We start from the raw sequence: 22,209 nt of genomic DNA, 5'->3' as shown, positions 1-22,209 counted from the left end.
CTGTTTTCCCTCTGTTGTTTTTAAACACTACTGTGAAATCACCATCTGAAAGGAAGAAAGAAAGCTATTCTGGCACGTGATAAGGTGCTGAAGAGTTTTGTAGCATGTTTTAGACACGACGAGGACGGGGGCGTATCACAGACAAATTTTAGAGCTTCTTGTCATGATTCGTCATAGCCTAACAATAGCCTAATGGAAATGTCTTACAGAAAGCCCAAATATATACGAGGAACAGATGGCAGTTTCTGTTCTCAGTCTGTGTCCATTAAATAGATTTCACACATATCCCTGAGGCTTATATCTGTTGTGCATAAAGAGAGCCATGAGCAGAACACTGCAGCATTTGACCTCTGTGTTGTGCCTTCTTGTATGTGAAATTCAGCTACATTGTGCTCTGGAATGAATGATGATCAGTGTCTAGAGATACTGTTGCTTTCTTTGACGTAAAAGTGCCTTGGTGTTTCATTTGAAAAAAAAAATTTGAGTAATTCAAACAAGAGATTGTGAAATAAGATTTACTTGAACACAAGATTTACTTGAACCTTAAGAAATTTTTTCTTTGATGAAAATATAGGCATAATTCCATTTTAAAAGGGTGCAAATAAAAGCTCTGTCAGCAACCAAAGAATTGCACAAATATAGAAATGTGATATATTATGCCTTTTCTATTGATTATGAATTTTGAAAGGTCAACTTCCATCAGAACATGGGGAAAGTGAGATGACGGCTATGCCAGTTTGGTTGAAATTATGTCTTTTTGACATTTCTTTGTGGCCTTATCAAACATTCCATTTTTACATTATGATGTTTAGTGAATGTACGTATCTTTGTGCTGAACTTTTAGGTAAAGTATGAAAGTTGTGGTATGTTTCAGCTCTGATTACACAGCACAGTGGGGCTTCAAGAACTGCCAACACAGACTGGATTTAGATAATAATGATCAAGTGCTCATCAGTTCCTGCAAGATTTCACCTGAAGTTAAATGATTGCACATGACACCTGAATGTTTCCTAAAATGGCTCTACATTCTGTGTCTTGGAAATTCAGATGTAGTTGTCACTATTGCAGCACTGGTTGTCACTATCACAAGTAATTCTGCCCTCATGGAATAAGGCACTGATTCTCATAGATGCAGATGGGAAAGCTGGGACAATAAAGCATAGCATTGGAATAGTGTAGTGATTTTCCAGTCAAACCAGCCTTAACTAAATCTGTGGTTAATCTGTTGTTAATTTCAGGTATTGATTTCTTTTATTCTCCATGAATTTATATACAGAATTGAAATTAAGAGCAACACAAGACCTCTATTATAAAAGTTTTAGCTTTATTATTTTTTTACACTTGTCTGTATTAAATGTAGCTATGCTTGTTTCTGGTTTGATGGCTTAGCTGCTCAGCTTCAAAATGTAATTTTCCTTAGTTGGTGTCAAAAAAATTCTATCCAAGTCATAAAGAATGCAATATTTATAATTATTCCATAAAGTATTTATATGTTCTGACATACTAGGCCTTTATCTGTTCTGTCTGTATGTATATAAATGGTTACAGAAGGTATAAAAAAGAGGATAAATTGTTCCGAGATTTGTAAGTTCAGAACCTGTGAAAAATCTTCCTTTACTGAATTGGTGAGAAATGCCAGACTGAAGTCAAGAAGACTAAACTCAACATCCTGTCTTCTCAGTCAATTAAAAGTTAATTCAGTAAACTAAAGATTTCTTTGGTTCTCTGCATTCTTGTGGTGATAATTCTACCACTTAAAGAGAGATTCTGGAGTCTCAGTTGTTGATACTTATTAGTGATTATTAGTTCTCACATGCATTTTACTTGTATATGTAAACTTTAACAATCAGACAAGTTAATTTGCTTTTGAAATAATTTTAAAATATCTAATTTATTTAGGTATTTTCAGACAGGGATGCTAATGCTATGTATGGTTCAGCATAACATGACAGACCTAGAAACCTGAAGCAAAACCACACAGTATTTTATTCCTTAAGGATCTTTATATGTATTTTGTCTGTCCCTTTCAATTAGATTCTAAGGGTTTTTTTCTTCTTCTATGAAGATTTTTTAATCGAGTCCAAATGATGCTAAATAGTTTCATGCAATGGAAATAACAATCTTATTTCAACATCCTTTTTTCAATGTTTAGAGAGCAAAGGGCAGTTGGTAAGGATTATTTTGGTATTCACCTGGATATGTAAAAGTGTAGAAAAAAAATGAGGATGGAGTGGACTGTTCTGTATAATTCCTAAAAAAATCCTAAGCCTGCACAAACCACATGAAAAGCCTACTTAAGGCTCTGTGCTCATAGTACTTTATATGTTTTTTTGAACTGGGACAAATATCAGTCATGGCAGTAAAAAAAATAAAGATCTTTAATGTTTGCTATTCATTCTTTTTCTTGCTCCTTTTTCATCTGATACTTTATATGACTGCTATCTTGATTCCAATATTAATATGATTTTGGCAGGCTGAATTGAATTTCTGACTAAGGTTCAGGTTTGCTTTGACACCAGGGAAGTACTGTCCCCAGGAGGTGGAAGTGACATTGTGAAACATCTGGTCAATTTTTTCCCACTTTTGCATGCGGTTTTGCCTTTGGGAACTGAAAGCTGTATCTGAAATGCAACTGTGAAAACGTCATTTTATCACTTAAAATGTGTTTAATTAGAAATCATTCACAGGTTTAAACCTTGGATGACTGGTGAATTTGGTTAGTGGATCCTTCTTTTGAAGCTTTTGTGCTTATGGTGTGTTACAACACAGAGACTGTGTTATTCATCACAGTAGGACTTTGTTACTGGTACATTCTTCTGAAGATGATGGTATCAGAGGGAGGGTATCATCCTTTTTATCCATAAGAATCCATGGGACAGTCCAAAGAGAAGAGGTATTCTGGGAGTGCTTCTAGTTATTTGTTCTATAGACCTGGAGAATTGAGTCTAATCTTTAACTGGTAAAAACAATATTGTTCCACTGACATAAGTGCTGACTGAAAATCTTATTTTTCTGTACCAACCAAGAATGTGGGACATAAAATCTGCCAAGATTAATGGATGTGCTGTGCGTGTCTGCATGCTGTATTTGTCTTCTAGACATCATGATGAGTGGGCACAAAAACAATTATGTGGGCACAGCAATAACAAAGTGATCTCCAAGTTGATTACAAACAAACAAACAAAAAGACCTAAGTGGTGAGGAGTTAAATTTTTTTTTGAAATATAATTATCATACTTCAATTACTTCTGTGGACCAGTAAGAAAAAATGAAACTTAAGTGCAAAGAAGAGGCAGCTGTAAAAGGGGAAAGGTATAAGTTCTAATTACAAGAATTAACTGGTGTGCTTAAAGCTGGACTTCAGTGTATACTTGAAGTTGGCAGGGCTTTTTATTCCCAGCCATCTTCTGCAGCTGCATGTTTAAAAGGATCAAGCCACTCATTTCGCTGAAGAGGCCTGTGTCTTCTGAGTCCAGTCACAGATGGTATTCACAGAATTTTAGCCTCTGTTTAGGAGATATGTCAAAATGTTTGCAGTAGGTGCGGGACAGCTTAACATCTCTGGATTGAGACAAACTGGAGTGAACAATGTTCCAGAGTTTGTTTTTATGTCGTGTGAACCATAGAAAAAAAAATCCTTTTATACTAGTAGAATTGTTAGAGCTAAATTTTCCAACAGAGCTATAAATTTCTGCCAATAGCCCCAAATTTTTTCAAGAGACAGACATATAGCATCTGCCTATTTTCAGTGTCCTAACCCTCTCCACTCTAATTAACCCATGTGCTAAATTAAGAACCTCTGATTCCTTCTGAGGAACAAATTGGTGTGAGATCAGAAACAAACCTTCTTGCTTTCTGAACAAAGAACTCTCAAAGATGAAGAGGAATCCTTTAATGGGCACAGAATTCACTTGGAATTACTAAATGCAAGTCATAGCTGAGCTCAGAAGAGTATTATTGAGGTCATGGTCTATTCTGTGGTAGGCATTAAATATCATTCTAGTGCCCCATTTCTGTTAGCTAAGAGGAGCTTCGATCTCACTCGGAGCCTTGTCTCTCTGTCTAACTTCACAGAAATTAAGTGACATTACTTTCTCAGTCTGTGTGAGGTAGTTTTTGACATTTTCAGCCATAAAACTGAAGAGGCAAGCTTATGTTGGCATTATCAGATGAAACAGAGCACCAGGAAATCAGAGAGGGGAATGACATCTTCATTCAACAGGTGTAAGGTTATCTGCTAATGATTTTGAGGATAGGAAAAGTCTGTTTTAATCACCATGGTACATTTGTGTTTTGCTTTGTTAATATGCCATTTTTGCAGAATAAATTATGTCACTATGTCTAACTTTCCTCAAGGTCTGTGAATGATCTTCTCTCCTGGAAGTTTTTGTAATACCTTATTTGAAGAACCTCTTTGTGGGTTATATTGGAACAAAAATGAAAGCTATGTTTACCTTTTATTGATAGAATTGGGGCTTGCAAACTCAATTTTTTGCGCAGAAGTTTTAACAAAACTCATTTTGACTAAGCACTGGAACTTTGTTACTGTGCCAGACGAAAAGGGAATATTATAAAGGCAAAATCACTTAGTATAAAAACTTGGTGCTTGGCTTTTTCTATTGCTTCGGAGCTTGGTGTTGGATTTTAACTTTGGAAGTTTATGGCAGAATCAATTCATTATTAAAGAGAAATATACACTCTGCAATCTAAACTCTGAAAACAATGTTTTAGCTAGTGCCCTAGCTAGATGAAATGTCTTTCCCAAACCCCCCCCCCTTTTTTTTTTTTCTTTTATTTTTGCTAAAGAACACAAAGTAGAATCATAGAATGTGATGAGTTGGAAGGGCCATATCAGGATCATTGAGTCCAGCTCCTGGCCCTGCGCAGGACTTCCCAAGAATCACATTGTGTGCCTGAGAGCATTGTCTAAACCCTTCTCAGACTCAGGCTTGGTGCTGTGACCACTTCCCTGTACTTGCTATTTGGTAAAACAGAAGAGTCGGAAAAATATTACCAGATAGTGTCTGTTCTGAATAACGGTTTTGTTAATTGGAATGCATTTTGCTTCTGCTGGACAACAAGCCCAAATTGTACAATGGCTGGAACTGTGTGATCACATCTGTTATTTAGTGTTGGTGCCATAGCCTGGTGAATGCTACGCAGATTTAGAAGCTGGGAGATGTTCTGCCAGTGAAGAGCAAGTTCATTCCAATAGTCGGGACAAATGCCTTGGCAAGAGGCATCTTGTCCTTGACAAGGGCCCTTTTAGGAGGAGTTGTATTCCTTATTGGCCAGTAAATTTTCCTTGCTACTTTCTTTGAAAAAGTGAAAGCTTTTAACCCATGACAAATGAGGAAGAGCCCAACTTTTGTGCTTATCTTGATGGTATCTGTAACTAAGTGTATGTGAACAGCAATGACCCACAACTCTTCCTGCATTTTAGCTTAATGCACACCTAAATAATGTGAAGTCAGAAATAAACATGTATGTGTTTGGCTGGGTCAGGTCTGTCATCTCAAATACGATGAGTTTTGGGTTTGGAGATAATGAAGATACGCGAAAACCTGACTAGATAGTGTCCTGATCAACCTGCTGGCATTGTCCCTCCTTTGACAAGGAGGGCAGAGCTACATGACCTCCAAATCACCTTAGCCCTTTTGTGGCAAGGTTAGATTTTTTGGTAGTTCTCAACTTGCCAGAGAAAGAGACAGGAGAAGTGGAAGTTAAGCTAATGCTTTCCAGTGAGACACAAGTTCAGTGCAGCCTATAGGAAACTACTAAAACCCACTGGAAGTGACTGTGACAGATTCAGTCCTATCAGTTATTTTGTGGGCTCCTGTGTAATTCATTTGCATGGGTTCCACTAGATAACACCGTGTATGTCAGGCAATATTCTAATGTTGGGAAATTTTGGTCATTATTTGTTCAAGGGAGTGATGTGTACTTTTAAATTCTAGCTAAATCCGAACTGCATTTGACATTATTTTATTTTTGAATAATTATTTGATATTAAGAATGTCTTTGAAGAATATTCAGAGTAACTTCTTCCTGTATCTAGACGTGATTGAGTTGGGGATGGAAGATTTCAGAAAGAGGTGCATTCATTTCTGATCTTTGCAACTGGATTTTGAGGGGGGTTACATGTCCTTGTAGAAATCACTTTATCTTCTCAGCTTCAATTTCTTGGTCTTTGAAGGTGGCCATCCTACAACTCTCCATAAAGAAGTTCTGGAAACATGGGCATGCTAAGAATTGCAATATGATTAGTAACGCTAACTATTGAAAAAGAGCAAGCCAAGCTTTCAAGGGATCTAAACAAAGTTTTATGAAGTTCTGTAACAGGATTATTGGCAAAAGTAAGCCTAAACCCATGAGTGTTAGAGTAAAATAGTTTATTTTTAAATGTTTTAAAAAGGGCACTCAATTTTTAGATTACTAGTTATTTAGGAAAGTTTGTAAACAAGGTAGGTAGAATGCTTTAGAATAAAATATACTTTAAAGACATTAAAAAATCTAGTCGTATTTTTAACATTTTGCAGTTTATTTGCTGATTTCCATCTCCATTACTGCAATGCAGCCAAGTTTAATGTTAATAAATGGAATAGTGTGTTCAAAATACGTTGTGGAGAGTGTCGTTGGTATTGCAGCTTAGTGATACCTGTGTTGTTTGATAGATTTGGGGGAATAAGAGAACGTAAAGGAGGACTTGTGCCTGTCCGGGTTTGGGTGGTGGGATTTTTTCCCAAGCCAGGAGATTGAGAGTGTGATAATGACCATGGGTTTACTTTATCACAATTCCTGCTGGGTTTCTTAGCATTGTTTAAGAGTACCAATCTTCAGTCTGTTAATGGGTTCACTTCAAAGACATGCTTGATATTCTGAAATAGCTGTAAAAGTTTCCATGTGAACCCTCCAAGATGAACTGAATTAATAGAAGACACGGCACTGATCTGTTTTTCAAAGAGTCAAAACATGTACAATTCTCTTTTACCCTGGAATTTTGTAATAATGATTTACTTAAAGTTTACAAATTATATTCATATTACTGGAGTTGATAATTAACACTACTGACAAGTACAAAAACAGTGTGAAAATGCTTGATGTAGTTGTATATAATAGAGGAGTGTTCTCTGAGTTCCTATTACAGCTTTCCTACATCTGGTTTGCATAATTCACAGTAGAAGTGGCAGATGTTGTGGGCATTTATATGAAAATTTATTCTCTTTACCTCAAGACAGAACTGACGAACTTGTTTGACTTTAATTTTAAAATTCCTCTACTGAGTTTAGAAAGAAGCTTTACCTGCTGCAATTTGAGAAAATCTAGCAGTGACGTGATGTGCTGAATGAAAGACATCATTTCCGTGAAGCAGAGGAGCATGTTTTAAGCTGACTGTTTACTACAATGCTTGTTCAGCTCCCTGGATGTGATTGTATCTGTATGAATTTATGTACTCTAATTTGAAAATGTTTTGAATACTGTAGACAGTAAGATCAAAGAGCTTTCCAAAGAGAGCCAGAAACTAAAAGGTCATAATTCTTTTTTTAACCACTGGGTCCCAGTTAGAGCCTTACACAGATAAACAAAAGCAGAAAAATTGGGTAGCTTAGAGCACTTGGAAAGGGAGAATTCATATGTAGAGATGGCAGTGTAATAAAATGTCAGCTGTAAAAGCAGACCTAAGAGAATGCCAGGGAGTGTACATCTTGCCACATTCCTTAGAGAGAAGAAAATATATTCAGAGATGAGAGTGGCAAAGCAAGAGGGGATTGTTTGATTCTTCCCATCCTCACCTTAAGGACTGATTCCCATTTACTGTGTTGTAAGAAGTAACCTCTTCCCTGTGTAAGCTAATTTTGCAGAGCTTTGAAAGCTTAATTGGCCTTGCTGCATTAGCAGTAGGTCGCTTCTGCACTTCATTGTTCTGGGAAGTGTGGAGCGTGACAGTCAGATGCTTCAGAGAGAGTTGCAGGGTGGCAAACTGCTGAGAGCCTCTGGGAGCAGATGTTGAACCCCAGGCCCAAAAACTGAAGTTCTTTACAATTTGGAACCTTCTAATAAAGAAAAGTGCTTTTGTTAAGTGGTTATTTTTTCCTTATCTATTCTCAGGGTTGCTCTCGTGGAAAATATTCCTGAAGGGATCAACTATTCAGACAGTGCACCATCCCATTTGTCTCTTTTCCAAGGCTGGATGAATTTGCTTAATATGGCTGAAAAGTCTGTTGACATAGTATCTTCCCAGTGGGACCTCAATCACAGTCATCCATCAGCATGCCAGGTATGTTCTAGCCTAACAAAAGAGTGGGACCTTAACAGTCTGTTCTCATTGTCAAACTATTAATTTTACAGAACTAAAACTCTTCCCTGTAGCAGAACTATTTGTTTGGGTAGTCTAAAAAATAATTTTCTTTTGGGGATTTTTCTGCCAATACAAAAGTTTCTGAGAGCAGTGGTGTGCTTGGACTAGATAACATTCAACATATAGCACTTCCATCTTAGGAAAGAAAGTCATTGCGTTACCTTAAGAAAGCTGTCAGATTGTATCTATATTGGCACATCCACCTATTTGGGAATATTCATAAATCTATACAATTATTTTCTATTGATGAAATACAAAGGCAAGCATGTGGATTAATTCTCCAGCCAAATAGATGGATGGATTCTTACAAAGAACAGTATCGTATCAGGTGATTCATAGCTTTTCAAAAATAATCTTGGGAGGGAGCAGTGTCCGAGGTTTCTGCAATTAAGAACAGCATGAAAAATCATAAATCATAGTGAATAAGGCAAACATGCATTTCAGTGATGCTGTGCCAACAAACACTTCATTCTTGAGAGCAATCCTCTTAGAAATATGGTCAGGGAAGGTTTCCATTTAGCATCACTTGTGAAACTAAGATATCAAAGAAGGGATAGGCTGAGAGTATCTCCTCTTTTCCACTAGAAAGATTGTTTGCTGAAAGGAGCCACTCAGCTGACATGAAATGGGGCTAAAATGACAGCCAGGTAACTGTAAGAAATCAACTTTGTTATACCATGGCATAAACTCTTGGCTTTCCTTTCTGGTTCTGTTGATGCTGTGCAGTAAAAAATGCCTTTTGTTAGATGATAGGCAAATCCTGGTATTCTAACCAACTATATTCTGGTTCTTTTGAAATACACTGTAGCCTAATTGAGCAGCATACATGAACTTTTCTTCAGAATAAGTTTGCTGCATGTCCATTTAGAATACTGAAAATATAAGGTGAGCAGATGAATAGAAAATGTAATGCAAACTCCTCATTTTAGAATGCTTATAAATATTGGAATATGGTTTATGAATAAATTTATGGAATATCAAAATATTGACTTTTCACAATGTAATCATGCAGCTAAGTTTTATTTGAATTTATTTCCTAAGTAGCTTCAAACCCATGTACTGTCATTCAAGCAGATGAATTCAAGGAGATAGTGCCTTAGATATTTCTAGGATGTGCATGAATTGATATGTGCATGAATCTTTCAAAAATATTTTGTCTGAAAAAAAAAATCAGCACGTCATTTGCTTCAAAACTGTCAGAGCCTAACAAATCCCAAACAGAGGAAAAAAAATAGCAAAATTGAAATTGGGATTCCAGCAGATAAGCATAAAATCCATTCCCTTTTCCACATTCGCATTGCAAAGTAAAAACTGTAAGATACTGTTCAGCACGGAAAGGAAGAAGAGACATCTAAGAAGTGGATTTGGTCTTTTGTCCTCAAATGCACAGTTAAAGCCAGAAAAATGAAACATTTTTCATAATATTCCATTCTACCTATCTTCTTCTGCCTGCTAGTAGGCTTACAAAAATGAGTAATTACTTCTGTTTAAAGGCAATTAATATTCCAGTCATTTTCTCATTTGTACAGCAGTGTGGGCTGAACAGCTGATAGATCTTTCTGTCAAGCTTGTCTATTCGTGCTAAAACACTATATTGTTATTGGCCAATCTGATTGCTAAAAATTTGCCTAGAGGCAGTGTTTCCTATCCAAGTGCTGCCCCAGAGAATGTACACAAAGCTCATGCTGTGAAAGGGAAGGGAGAAAACTTGTATCGTTGCATCTGCTTTCTCCACTTGGTGAAGTGAATGTATAATTTCAGAGGAGCTTTGATAACTATAATCTAGTAATTGTTTGAAGAATAAGTCCAGTGTCCTCAAGTCTTTACAATTTGAGTTTGGGGAAATTTGCCCAACGTAGCGGAAGCATTATGAAAGGTAAGGGGCTGAGATGCAAAACTCCTGGGTAGTACAGTGCTTAGTCAATCAGTTCTAGTTGTTCCTTGAATGATTCTTGTTTTTTAGAAACTAAGGACATAACCATTTTCCAGACGGACCCACATCCTGCTCTATAATTAGCAATTTCCTATTTGTGAATATTGAAGTAATGTTGGAGAGTAAGGTACTCCACAAGAGCACTTGAACAGACATGGGTTTTCGAAGGAGAAAAGCGGAGTTGGCTAGATTCGTTTTTCTCAGTTAGTTACAAGGTTTACCTGCATTCTCTACCTACGTCTGTGTAGTCACATACATATATACATGCATACATAGTTATATATGCCCAATATATGTGTTGTCTGTATGTATGCATATTGTCTGTCTTGTCCAAATACATACTGGACGTACATAGATCTGTATACATTTGCATATATAAAATTGCAGAACTTCCTACTGTATTTTTCTTCATTTTTGTTAGTGAGTGTGTTACCTAGTGTCCTTGACTCTTGCTTGTCTGTATTTTGTTGTTAGAAATTTAAATAAACATTCATTGCTGACTGAGCTGTCCAGGTCACAACAGCCACGCTCAGTCATCTGAGATGATGAGTTTTGCTAAATTGGATTCTCTAAAGACAGACACATGATGAGACAGTGTTTCTGTGCTTTGACAGATAAAGCAGTCAAGTAAACAAATATTTTCTGGGCAAAATAGTGATTTCTCTTTACACTGCGTTTCTCATTCAGAAAAAATCCACATATTTTGGCGAGTTTGTATTGTCATATATGTATTTTCAAGATAGCAGGATAGTTGTCATGTACAAGCACTGAGGCTTTTGTGGAATGTGTCTTCCTGTGGCAATCTGATATTGTTATTGGCCAGTCTAATTATTGTTATTGGCCAGTCTGATATAGTTATTGGCCACTTTAGAGATACTAGAGAAAAATGGAAGTTTGTTTTTTTTTTTTTTTTTTTTGAGGACAGCTTTTGATTCATTTTCAGTGAAAAGAGAGGTGAATACAAGATCGTGCCAGTTTACAGTTTTCACAGTTCATTTCCTCTGGCTCATCTTTTGTTTTGAAACTTTAATTTAAATTGACCTTTTAGATTTCCAGCAAGTCCTTCACAAACTTCAGTTTGTTTTTCACAGATCAGAATCAATGCTATCATGGCTTATTGGTATTGCCATGTGTATGACACAGCTGTCCCTGGATGATTATTTGGATAAACATAAGGTGATCACAGGTAGATCTGCATTTGATTTTTACAAGTATCACATAAAAAATAGATACTTCTGATTTTATTCACCGATCTACTGTGCATCTCCCAAATGGCCTGGTGGGAGAAGTCCCTCATCCATCTGATGTTCTCTCTCATGCAAGGCAGCTGTCCAGCTTTGCAGTGTATCTCTTAGGAGAAGTTATGAGTCACTCACACAGTCATTGCCCAAGGAGCTTAAGTGATTCGTTTGGTAGAACAAATGCTAGTGCAAGAGCTTAAGTTCCCTTCCTTGAAAATTATTTTAAAAAGCAAATAAATAAAAAGAAGAGGATATCTCCAAATCTAGCAGCTCCAAGTGGAAATTGGATAGAATCTGCCATAGAGATCTATAAGCTCATCTTAACATAAACATCTCTCCTCTTCTGGTGGTGATGTTTCTCTGGTACTGACTGAGGCATAGAAAATAAATTCAGTGAAAGGAGAGTTTTTAAAATGAAAGCATATTCCATTCCTTTGCATTAGCTGTTTGGTTAGAAGAACTGAGGAAAGCATTTAAGTTTCTTTGTTCTGTAGTAAGTAGCAGCAGTAAAAGTTGGAATTTCTTGATTTATTTGCTCTATTGGTTTCTGCCAGCATGCTATGGTTTTAAGTGATGTTTTAGAAATATACCCAGAGGCTTGATTATGGGAAAACTTGGAAAAATAGTAGAATTATATATAAAAAAACCAGAAGATAAGTCTATGAAATAACCAGGGTTTTTTTCTGTAGGATTAAAAAGATAAGCATTTTCTAAACTGTAGGCATCTACATATGTAGATATATGTTATGACTGTATGTTACTGAAGAGTACAATAATGCAATTTGAGAGTCCTTCAGTAAATAACAGCATTTTCGTGTTTGTATCTCCCTATTTTATTTCTTATGAGGAACCTGTGCTGATAGAGACAAGAGCAGACAAGGGAAATCAGCCAAGCTACAATCAGCCTGTCTGGAGTCTGCCAATAAATTGCTTTGGGGGAAATTTCAGGACCTTTTGGTTATGACAACTTTGGAGGTTTTTTTAATTCATTAGTTTTCTGTGGCAGGAACAGCTGGGACTGATGTTTGAGATTTATGATAGTTTAAAGCTACCATGCAAAAGTAAATTTTTTCATGTGATAAATACTTCTTGCATTCTATTTTGTCACCTTTGCTAGGTTTTTTTCAAACTGCCTAGAAAAAAGTGTAAGAGAATATTCTGTCAGGATAAGAAGATTTCTGGTGGTGTTGTTTTTTAAAATGCAGATATTGCTATAAGGCAGCCACGGTTTCATAGGACTTGGCTGCTCCTATTTCTCAGTCCTCACAAGCTGGGTGTATAGAAATGCTTCTGATCACTGTCACGTAGTCGTGCAGCAGCCTGGTATTGTCTCACAAAGGGAATGTGGTCTGAATGACAGCATAAGGGTTTGTATTCAGCAGAAGCATTTCAAATGTTCTGACAGCAGTAACAAAACATTTCAGACCTTCCATCCCATCTTTTTTCCTTTCCATAGAACAAACCTGTAAAATTGCTAGTAAACATGTCAGAAAGTGTAGAAACTAGGGTTTCAAATTAATATTAATGGGGAAGAAGTCTAGGTTCTTCAGCAGTGTAGGAAGATTTTCTAGTAACCCTTTTTACTGGAGTATGTATTTGCTTTTAAAAGCGAGTTGAATTTTTCATAGTTTGGTTTGTCGAGCTTGAGCCTTGGTGAGGGTGTGAATGCCTGCTGAGGGATGATGCAGTAACAGGTGAGACAAAGGGAGTTCTTTCCAGTTTTGTCACGGGTGGTGGTGTTTATGTACCTGTATAAACACAAATCTGTGGTGAGTGCACTCCTAGTTTTAGCCATCGCTACTTAGAGATGCATTAAGTGTTGAATCAATTTGAGGTTCTACCATTTATACACATACTTGGGGGGGAGGAAATACCGTAAATGAATAGCTTGTGGTGTCCTTGATGGGAAAACACATGCATTTTCAGAGGAGATGGTTTCATCGGAATGCAGGGCTGCACTCCAGGCAATCTACTAACCCATAGGATGGGCTGTTCAGCAGGCAGCATGGCCTGTCGGAGACAGCAATGTTGGTTGCACCGGGGTGTAAGAATATAAAGGCAAACTCAGGAGGTGCTGCCAGGTCCTTTTTTGTCCAAACGACAGTTAATACAGAAAGTCCAGACTTGTCATAGCTTTTATAAATCATATGTAAATATAATCTCCTGCAGGTAGAAGTGACAATAATATCTAAAAATAACTACTATAGGGAAATAAAATTAGGAACCATCCCCTGAAGCAATTAATTTTACCAGTTTTAGACATTAACTTTCTAAGCATTTCTTTATCAGATGAATTAACACAGTAATTTGTATTGATAATGATAAACATTTTCCATCCAATCTATGAATGCATTTTCCATTTTTATTTTTGTATGCTAGAGCTTTCTGCTGTAGTTCTAAACAAAATCGTTTTTTGCAGATAACCTAAACAACAACAGTGTTTATTTGTCTACCTGGTAAATGGAATCAACACAGAGAATCTCAGTAGCTGTTTCTACTTACATGCATATTAGTTAATACGCATAACGCAAACCTTTTAATCCTTGATTTTCCCAACTCACTTTTGCAAATATGTAGCTAATGAAAACCAAAAGTGCTGGTGTTTCCAGTCAGGGGACCCATATGAAGCACATCCAAAGGCTGGCTGAGCTCTGGCATACCAGGAGCTTGACATTTTGGGGTAGCTGAGGGATGGGGCAAAGCAAGGGCTGGGAAATCAGCAGACAGCAGGGCAGCAATGGCTGTTCCCAGATTCGGCTAGAGTCTAGCAGTGCCAGACTGTAGCAGTTGCATGAGAAACCCTCTTTGTGGGAGCAGGGCACCCAGGTACACCGGGCAGTGAACCTCTGCCCCCTAGAATCATGCTGGAGCAGCTGCGTAACTCTGCATGCAGCATCCCTCTCCTCCACACTCCTATCTCATTAATTCTGACATCCTCTGTAACATCAGCTCTCCTTCTTAAAAAGACCCAACACAATGTCTGGTGTAAAAATTCAGGATTTTTTTTTAGGTTGATGGGGTATGTGAGGGAATACCACTCCTTGACTTACACACTAACTCAGGGCTCTTGGGTGTCTGAGTTAAAATCATGGAGGGCATTTCTTACATATGGAACCACCTAGTCACCTTGAGAAATGCTGAATCTAAGAAGCATTTGGAACTTCATGCAAATAATGTTTTTGTTTTCCTGTTCTGTTAGCTGTTCTTTAATGCTTTCACTATGGCAGCATTATGTTCACTACTAAGTTCTTGTGAGCCCTGGGATGAGCAGGGAGCTATACTATGAATTTGGGTGAGCAAGAAGGCATACTTTACAAAAGTAAAACAAACAGTAGTTCTGTTTCCCTTGCAGCCTCTGGCTGATTGGTATTTTTGAGAAACCTATAATTTAGGGGGATGGATATTTTTATTTTGTCACATATATTCAAAGTAACTAAGTACTAAAAAATTAGGTCTGTACTTTAGACAGGGGACACACTACTTTCTGTGCCTATGTAATGCTTAAAGCCCAGCAACGGTCAAACTATCAATCTGACTAGGCAATTAGAGGGCAAATTTCTAGGCTTTCCACTGTCTGCTGCTAATGTGTTTTCAGTGTGTGCAGAGGGCTTTTGTCTGAGGTTTTGTTGGTCCATGCTGCGTCATATCATCTCAAACTGTTCTTGGTTTGGTCATTTTTGTTGAATTGAAACATCCTTTTAAGATTCTTAGTTTGTACAGAGAATTATGTAACATGGTTCTGTGAAGAGCTTTATCTTCTACCTGTTTGTTTGGAAGTTGATGTATCGCTGTTGCTTTTTTTTGTTTTAGGTTTACCTTGGGGCAAACATTACCTAGAGTCTAAAGTGAGCTGTGTAGGTAGGGTAGGCATTTTGACAGGCGCATAAACCCAAGATCTGTCTGTACTGGACTGTTAATTGAAAGTGGTGTCTGCAGTACTAAGTCAGAATAGCAGCAAGGAAGTGAACTCTGGCTGTAATTGTAGTAACAACACAGGAGTGATACACTGGAGAGTTTATTCTTTATATGGTCTAGTTGGATGTTACTAAACTTTTTTATTTAATTTAAAATATTGAACCTAAAATTTAAATGTTTACAATGCAATCAGAAGTTTTACTTCTTGTTTGTTTCTTGGATATGGAAAAATGTGGTGATGTAAAATTTTATTTTTCATATGAAACAATCATCTTCATTTCTGTTTTGACAAGTATCCAGCTCGGTATGAATTTTCTTCTTCTGTGTTAGAAATAGGGTTTAAATAGTAAAATTTTACAGCAGCATAAAAAATAAATGCACACAAAATACCTATAGATCATTGTTTTCCTTCTTGGTATAACTCATCTAACGATGAGCATACAGCTACTTGGGAATATGTTGTACTGTGGTTAGAACCACTTGCAAAAATATCACTTAATACAGAAAAAAATGTAATAAACTCTTTTTCTTGAGCTTTTAATACTAAGTCAACAGACTGCAATTATTTAGAAGAAAGTTAATGTCAAAATGTGCTTATGCAGCATAAAACCCCTGGAAACTTTATTTTCTGCCTGACACCTGTCACCTTGTCAGTATTGCACAATCTGAGAAAAGCAAGAAACCTTATTGACCTTCAGAACAGTATTTCTCCAAGGAGACAAATTTGACTTGCAAACCTTTACGGTGGGTTTGATCATATCCAGTAATATTAGTCACTCAGATGTTGTTTATAATGTTTTTTATTTTAACATGCTTTTTTAATTTTTTGACATGCAGTTTGATCAATTGTGTCTAAAAGCTTCTGCTTTCCTTTAATGTTCTTCCCAGGGTCTGCGTCTTTTTGAAAAATTGCTTGAACTGGCGTCCCGAAATATTGAGATAAAACTAGTGAGCGATAAACTGCCCGTGGAATCAAAGGTATTAAACGACTTGAAAACAAAGGGTAAGACCAAGGTCTTTATGTTGTTATGCCCTTGACTGCTGGGGTGCTCCTGTTATTTAAAATGCAGTCTCAGATGGTACATAAACTGCACACTACTGGTATTGCACTATTACCCTATAATCCTTCAGCTTTCTCTGGTTCGTAGATGTCAGAAATCTGAAACTGTTAGTGGAGCTGATGTTTGCAGTTCACAAGCAAATAAAAAGGCAGTACATTAGAGAGGTGTTTAAATTCCCTGCAGCCATTTTAATAGCAGGCAACGTAAACCTAAAGTCTGGGCTAATACCTTGTGGGACAAGATTCTTTTCTTCTTTTGAGCAATAGCAAAGTAAATTAATAAAACAGCATGTGTGTGGTACTGATGATTCTGAAGCACTGGAAAATAGATCATCAGTCAGATTTAGGCAGGTGACAAGGTTTTTTGTGCTATGTGTGTTTCTTTGGTCTCTGCTTTCCTAATCATTATTTTGAGGCTCAAAAATCCCTATCCAAAAAGGAATTGCACATTGGCACTACATAAATGAACTTGTTTTATGTAAAACCATGTGGAAAAACAATAAAGAGAATTTAAGAATTGCTGAAAGAAATCAGTCTCTTTTAGGAGTTCCACAATCTCATACACATTTCTCCTCTTAGTTATCTATATCTGATAAAAGCATGATGTTAAGGGTAAGATACACTTTTCAAAGATCAAAAAGAGCATATGGTGATCATTTAATGGTGATCATTTTTGACAAAGGTACCTGTATGGATCACAAAGGAAACTCTAAAAAATTTAATTAGGCAAAGGAGTTGCTATGTGTAGTAGCACCCTAACATAGCCTGACTGTTCGTGGTAAAGAAAAAAGGACACCCTCTTCGCACAAAAATCAATCTATATTTGTTTAAATTCCTTGTAATCTCCTCAATGCACAAGTGAAAAATATTACTAATAGAAGTCCTTTTTCCTGATGGAGATCAGCTTTTAATCAAGATTGACATGTTATTTAAATTTAATAAACTTTAATTTAAAAATTAATAACTATAGATCCTTACCATTTCATGACACTACCTATTCCAGGGATTTGATGATTTCTGCTACATAACCAAAAGAGATATTGATCCTTTGATAACCAGTAATATATCAATTACTTTGTCAGATGTATGTGGAGTGTCTTTTTCTGATGTGCTCAAAAAAAAAATAGGTAATTCAACATCAATGTCAGTGAAATTATCTTTCAAAAAGTTGTTTCTTTTTCCTGTGATTCTAATATCCCAAATTTCTACGAGTCAGAGAATAGGAGAGGTAGGCCTGTACATTCATATCAATGTACTGGCAACAGATATTTTACGTATGATTAATTAAAAATACCCAATTCAAAAAACTATCCTCTTTCAAAAAAAGATGAGGAGAAATTCTTGGCTAGAAAAGGGGGAGAAATGGTTAACACTTCCTTCAATTTATGTGGGAATTAATCCAACCTGTGAGCTTAAAAAAAATCCCAGAATAGACTTTTACAATTTTACCAGCTTCAGTTTCCCTTATGCCTTGTTTAGATTTCTGAGACAGGAGCTCATACAGTATTTAAATGAAAGGATCAATATATTTGTGCTCTGAGCTACAAAGGATTGGAGAAAGTTGCTAGTAATTCTTGTGAGTTTTTTTATCATCATCTTTGAACCCTGGAATTGTATATATCGTTGTGTACTATTGGCCCTTCTCAAACATCAATATTACAACTTCTAGATTTTATCACATGGATTTTTTTTTCTCATTCCATGTTTTGATCTGCTAATTTCTACACTCATATTTTTATTAGAATGTCTTGGTTATGGCAGGGTGATTGGCAGCTCTGTTGCAATTCTTTTCACTCATTTAGGTTTGTTCTTTGGTTTTTATCTCCATGGAAGCAAAATAATTTTTTTTTTGGTTTTGCATTCCTGAAAAGAAATAAATTAGTTTTAAATTCAGTCAGATTTATTTGTCTTAATTTTATCTTGAAATGAGTAGACCTTGTATGAGCAGTTTATGGTATGTCCTGTTTGTGTCAAATAGAAACTACGTAGGAAGCTAGCTTAAAAAAAGACACCACTAATCTTTGCCATGCTATCCTGGAAAAGCTATCAACTAAAGTTACTATTCTTTTTCCTTGTGAGGGGCTGGCCACCTGCATCCTCAGAAATCAGTCAGAACTGAATATTGAAAGGGAGCTGTGCATTATCACTTGGACTTACAGTCATGAAGACAACTAATTTCCTTTTTCCTGCAACTGGTCAGATTTGTCTTTAAAATATGCCAGCACCCTTTGTAATGGATACCTTCTGCTCTTGGTGAAGAAAGCAGGAAACAAATCGGTAGCCCAGGCAAGTTGTGAAGCATCTCAGGATGGAGAACCAGAATATATTTGTCTGAGCAGACCCAAGTCCTAACTTGTGGTGTCAATCTGAATTAGGCAGCAGAGAGTCCAAGCACTACTCTGGGGTCCATCACCTGAGAAACTATTCTGACTGATCCTAAGCAGCAAACATGCTTGGCACCCAAACCACGGGCAACAGTATGGACAGACTGCTCAACTGAATATGAGAGGGAATTGCTATTGCATGAAGAGGACAGAAGAGTCTTGCCTTTCTTTTCAGCAGACTGAGTGATCAGAACCCCTGAGCTGTGCCTTCATGTGATGCAGACTGGTTCCTAGGGCCAGGACGAGGGATAATTTGGCTGTTGGCCACAGATGTACCTGTTAATATAATGCCCAGGAACCTTAAGGGAATCTTCAGGTAGCATGCCCTGTCTGCTTTAAGTAGCCTTGACAAAGCAGAATTGGTTTAAACACATAGGATTGCTTGGAGACCAGTACTTGGTCATCCGTATGTTTTCATGCAGTGTTTTGGCTTTTTTGTACAAGGAACCACGGTAGGCTCCTGTACTGCTGCATCTCAACACGGGTGTTGAAACTATTTCTGTGAGACAGATTATTCTAGCACATCTTTCCTTTTTCTAGACTGGCATGCACTGAGTCCCCTTGCCTCTCCTCACCATTTCTGAAGAACTGCATAAAGCAGTTTTTATAGATCTTTTCCAACACAACGGTGCATCCTACCTTAGAGTCCTCTCAACACATCCTTCCTCTGCAGCAGCTGTCCCTATTGACTAATAGAGGAGAAGGTTCAAATCTGACTTCAAATGTGGGCTGATGGGGTAAGGTAAAGCCTAACTTATGTGAACGGGGGAGCAGAACTGAACTGATGTGGGGTAAAATAAAATTAGTAATTCACAGTTTCAATGCTACTGCAGACATCTGAGCTAGCTGTGAGCCTGCAGGTTTGTTATCACTCCAGTAACTTTTTTTTGCCCTGACTTACTTGAGGTAGCTGTAAAGCAGGGGAGCTTGATTACAGGAGTCCAGTGGCTGCAGTGTGAAACACAGATTGATTTATTGTGCTAACACATACCACACTGTGTCAGCTGTGGTGACAGGATTCTCTGACTGCTGAGTTAATGTACATTTGCCAATAATTGCTGGACTGTGGGAGTGTTATTTAGTTGCAAAACTAAACATGCAAAAACGAGGAAATATTAATCGCGTGGTCTATATTTATGATGGACTTTAATTATGCTATCAGGTTCTGTATTTTGCACAGAATACCTGGCTGCTACTTGTTGTAATCTTACCATATTAATCAGAGGGTTTTCCGTTATATTGAATGAGAATACATGAAACATTTAATGCCTAAGGCAGTTGATGTTCATTCAGGGGATATTATTTCTGCTGGTAATAGCTAGAATCTTTTTTTATCTTCATATTTAATGTATGTCTCTAGACTTTCTTCATTGCACATCTGCCAGATCCTGCACTGAATGCAGAATGATTAATTTCCTCATAGGCCTTTCCGTGCTGTTTCTCACTGTGGTATCTGAGTGCTCTGCAAATACAGTATTAATGAATTTCTTTTTACAACATCCCTGTTATGTGAGGTTTCTTGCTGTTTCTGTCTCTTGGGGACAAGCAGTGATTAATGGCACCAGAAGCCAGACCCAAGCATTTGTTTTCTATAGCCACAATTAAAATTTTAAAAAGTATATTAGTAATTAAAAAAAAAAAACAACCACATGTAAGTTCTCCCAGCTTACGTTGTTAAAATTATTACTAAACAGACTATAAACGATGATGATATTTTTATAGGACATGTGTGTATCCATACTATGCATATCTGTATATGACTCTCTTGTGAAAGGTAGGTCTGTCTTTAGACAAAATCTGGCTCATTGTGTAAACAAACATGTTTTTCTTTATCCTCTTTGTACTGTGACAGTAGCTTATTAATGCTTGTTTTCATGGTTATTGTTTTAGCCTTTCCTCAGCTGCGGCTCAGTCTACTAGAATGAAACGTTTCTTGTAACCCTCCCCCTCCTAGCACATAATTATGTACCAGTCTTTTTTCATCAGTAACATTTGAATAGCACTGTCTCCAATTAGCAGGTTGTTGTATTATTTCTCACGTGAACAGAATCTAAATCCCTTACTAATTGCTATCTTATTTTAGCTGATAGTGCTCACGCTTTTTAAGACATACCAACAGATTTTCCTTCTTCAATTTAAATTGCTTCCTTCCTTTTCTATTTTTTTCCCCAGTACTCCTTTTTCATGAAGCATTTTTAATATATTTGCAAGGAATATTTTGTCTTTTGTCTGTGGTGACTGAGCCAGATAAGAAAAGAGGAACATGTCCATGCCACAGTGGGATTTAAGGAAAAAAATATCCTCTAAGTCAACTAATCACTTTTGTGCATTAGCAAGGAAACCAGAGGATAACAGGAAGTCATTGTCACAAGGCAGGATCCAATCAGTAGATCATACGTGCAGCTGTTATTCACTGAGCAGTTCATGCACATTTGCCCAGGATTACAGTCTTCCCTAATCAGATACAACCAAAACAGGTACTAAAAAATTGTATTGTTGCAGGGTAACAAATAAATGAGTAGATAGTAAAGCTCTAGAAAATTTTTATGCATTGAGTTGTGCCCTTTAGATTACAAACACTAACAGATACCATTCCATGACAAATTAAATCAAGTTATATCTGGGCAGCTGCACCATCCCAGTTTCCTCTTTGCTCTCCCCAGCCATATGTTGTCCCTGCCTTCTTCCTTGCACCAGTGATCATGTGGTGAGACAGTTCAGGGGGCTGATTTGGCTACAGACGGCTTTTTTTCTTTGCTAGCTTAATTGTCATTTGCGTTAGATTTCCACGTTTCAGCCTGTGATCTCACAGGCTGGGGACAACACAGAGAAAGGAAACGTGTAGCTTGGGTGGACAAGGGAGGAAGTACCACTGGAACCTGGTTGCAGTAGGTTCAATCTGCCATGGCACCAGAAAGCTCAAGTTCATGTAACGTCAAGGGACTTTTAGAAGTTTGAAGGTTTCCTGTACTTTCCTGTATAGTCTTAACATAAGTGTAGCACAATGGACAGCAATAGTAAATATGGTTTATATAAATGTTGAAATGTGTTTAATTCCATATTCTGCTTCCGTTGGCCACTTAAGGTTCTGCATAGTTTTAGAGCTGGGATGCTCGTGGGGCACGAGTTTTTACTGCTGGTCACAATCATGTTCTCTTTCCCTGTCTTCTTGTGGGGGAAGCAAAGACATAAATTTTAACATACCATAGAAAAACTGAAAGACATTTTATATGTCACAGAGAAGATGGAGATCGTCTGGGAATATCAGAGCAGTTTCTTCTTGCAAAATAAACTGTGAGTTTCGCACATTTTTTTTG

General features: G+C 37.1%; 1 protein-coding gene across 2 annotated transcripts in view; it reads left to right on the top strand.

Moving 5' to 3' along the window:
* The window catches only part of PLD5 (phospholipase D family member 5), a 166,182-nt gene that overhangs the window by 98,017 nt on the left and 45,956 nt on the right, over positions 1-22,209 (top strand). For both annotated transcript variants that reach the window (XM_066180409.1, XM_066180410.1), the window contains 2 exons: positions 8,110-8,278; positions 16,337-16,451. In XM_066180409.1, the coding sequence (XP_066036506.1) occupies positions 8,110-8,278; positions 16,337-16,451 (284 nt within the window). The remainder of the gene's footprint in view (positions 1-8,109; positions 8,279-16,336; positions 16,452-22,209) is intronic.

This window comes from Chamaea fasciata, unplaced genomic scaffold (genome assembly GCF_029207755.1).
Source record: "Chamaea fasciata isolate MVZ Bird 193981 ecotype frontalis unplaced genomic scaffold, bChaFas1.0.hap1 SCAF_3, whole genome shotgun sequence".
Taxonomy (NCBI): Eukaryota; Metazoa; Chordata; class Aves; order Passeriformes; family Sylviidae; genus Chamaea; species Chamaea fasciata.
This window is presented reverse-complemented; position numbering and strand designations above follow the sequence as displayed.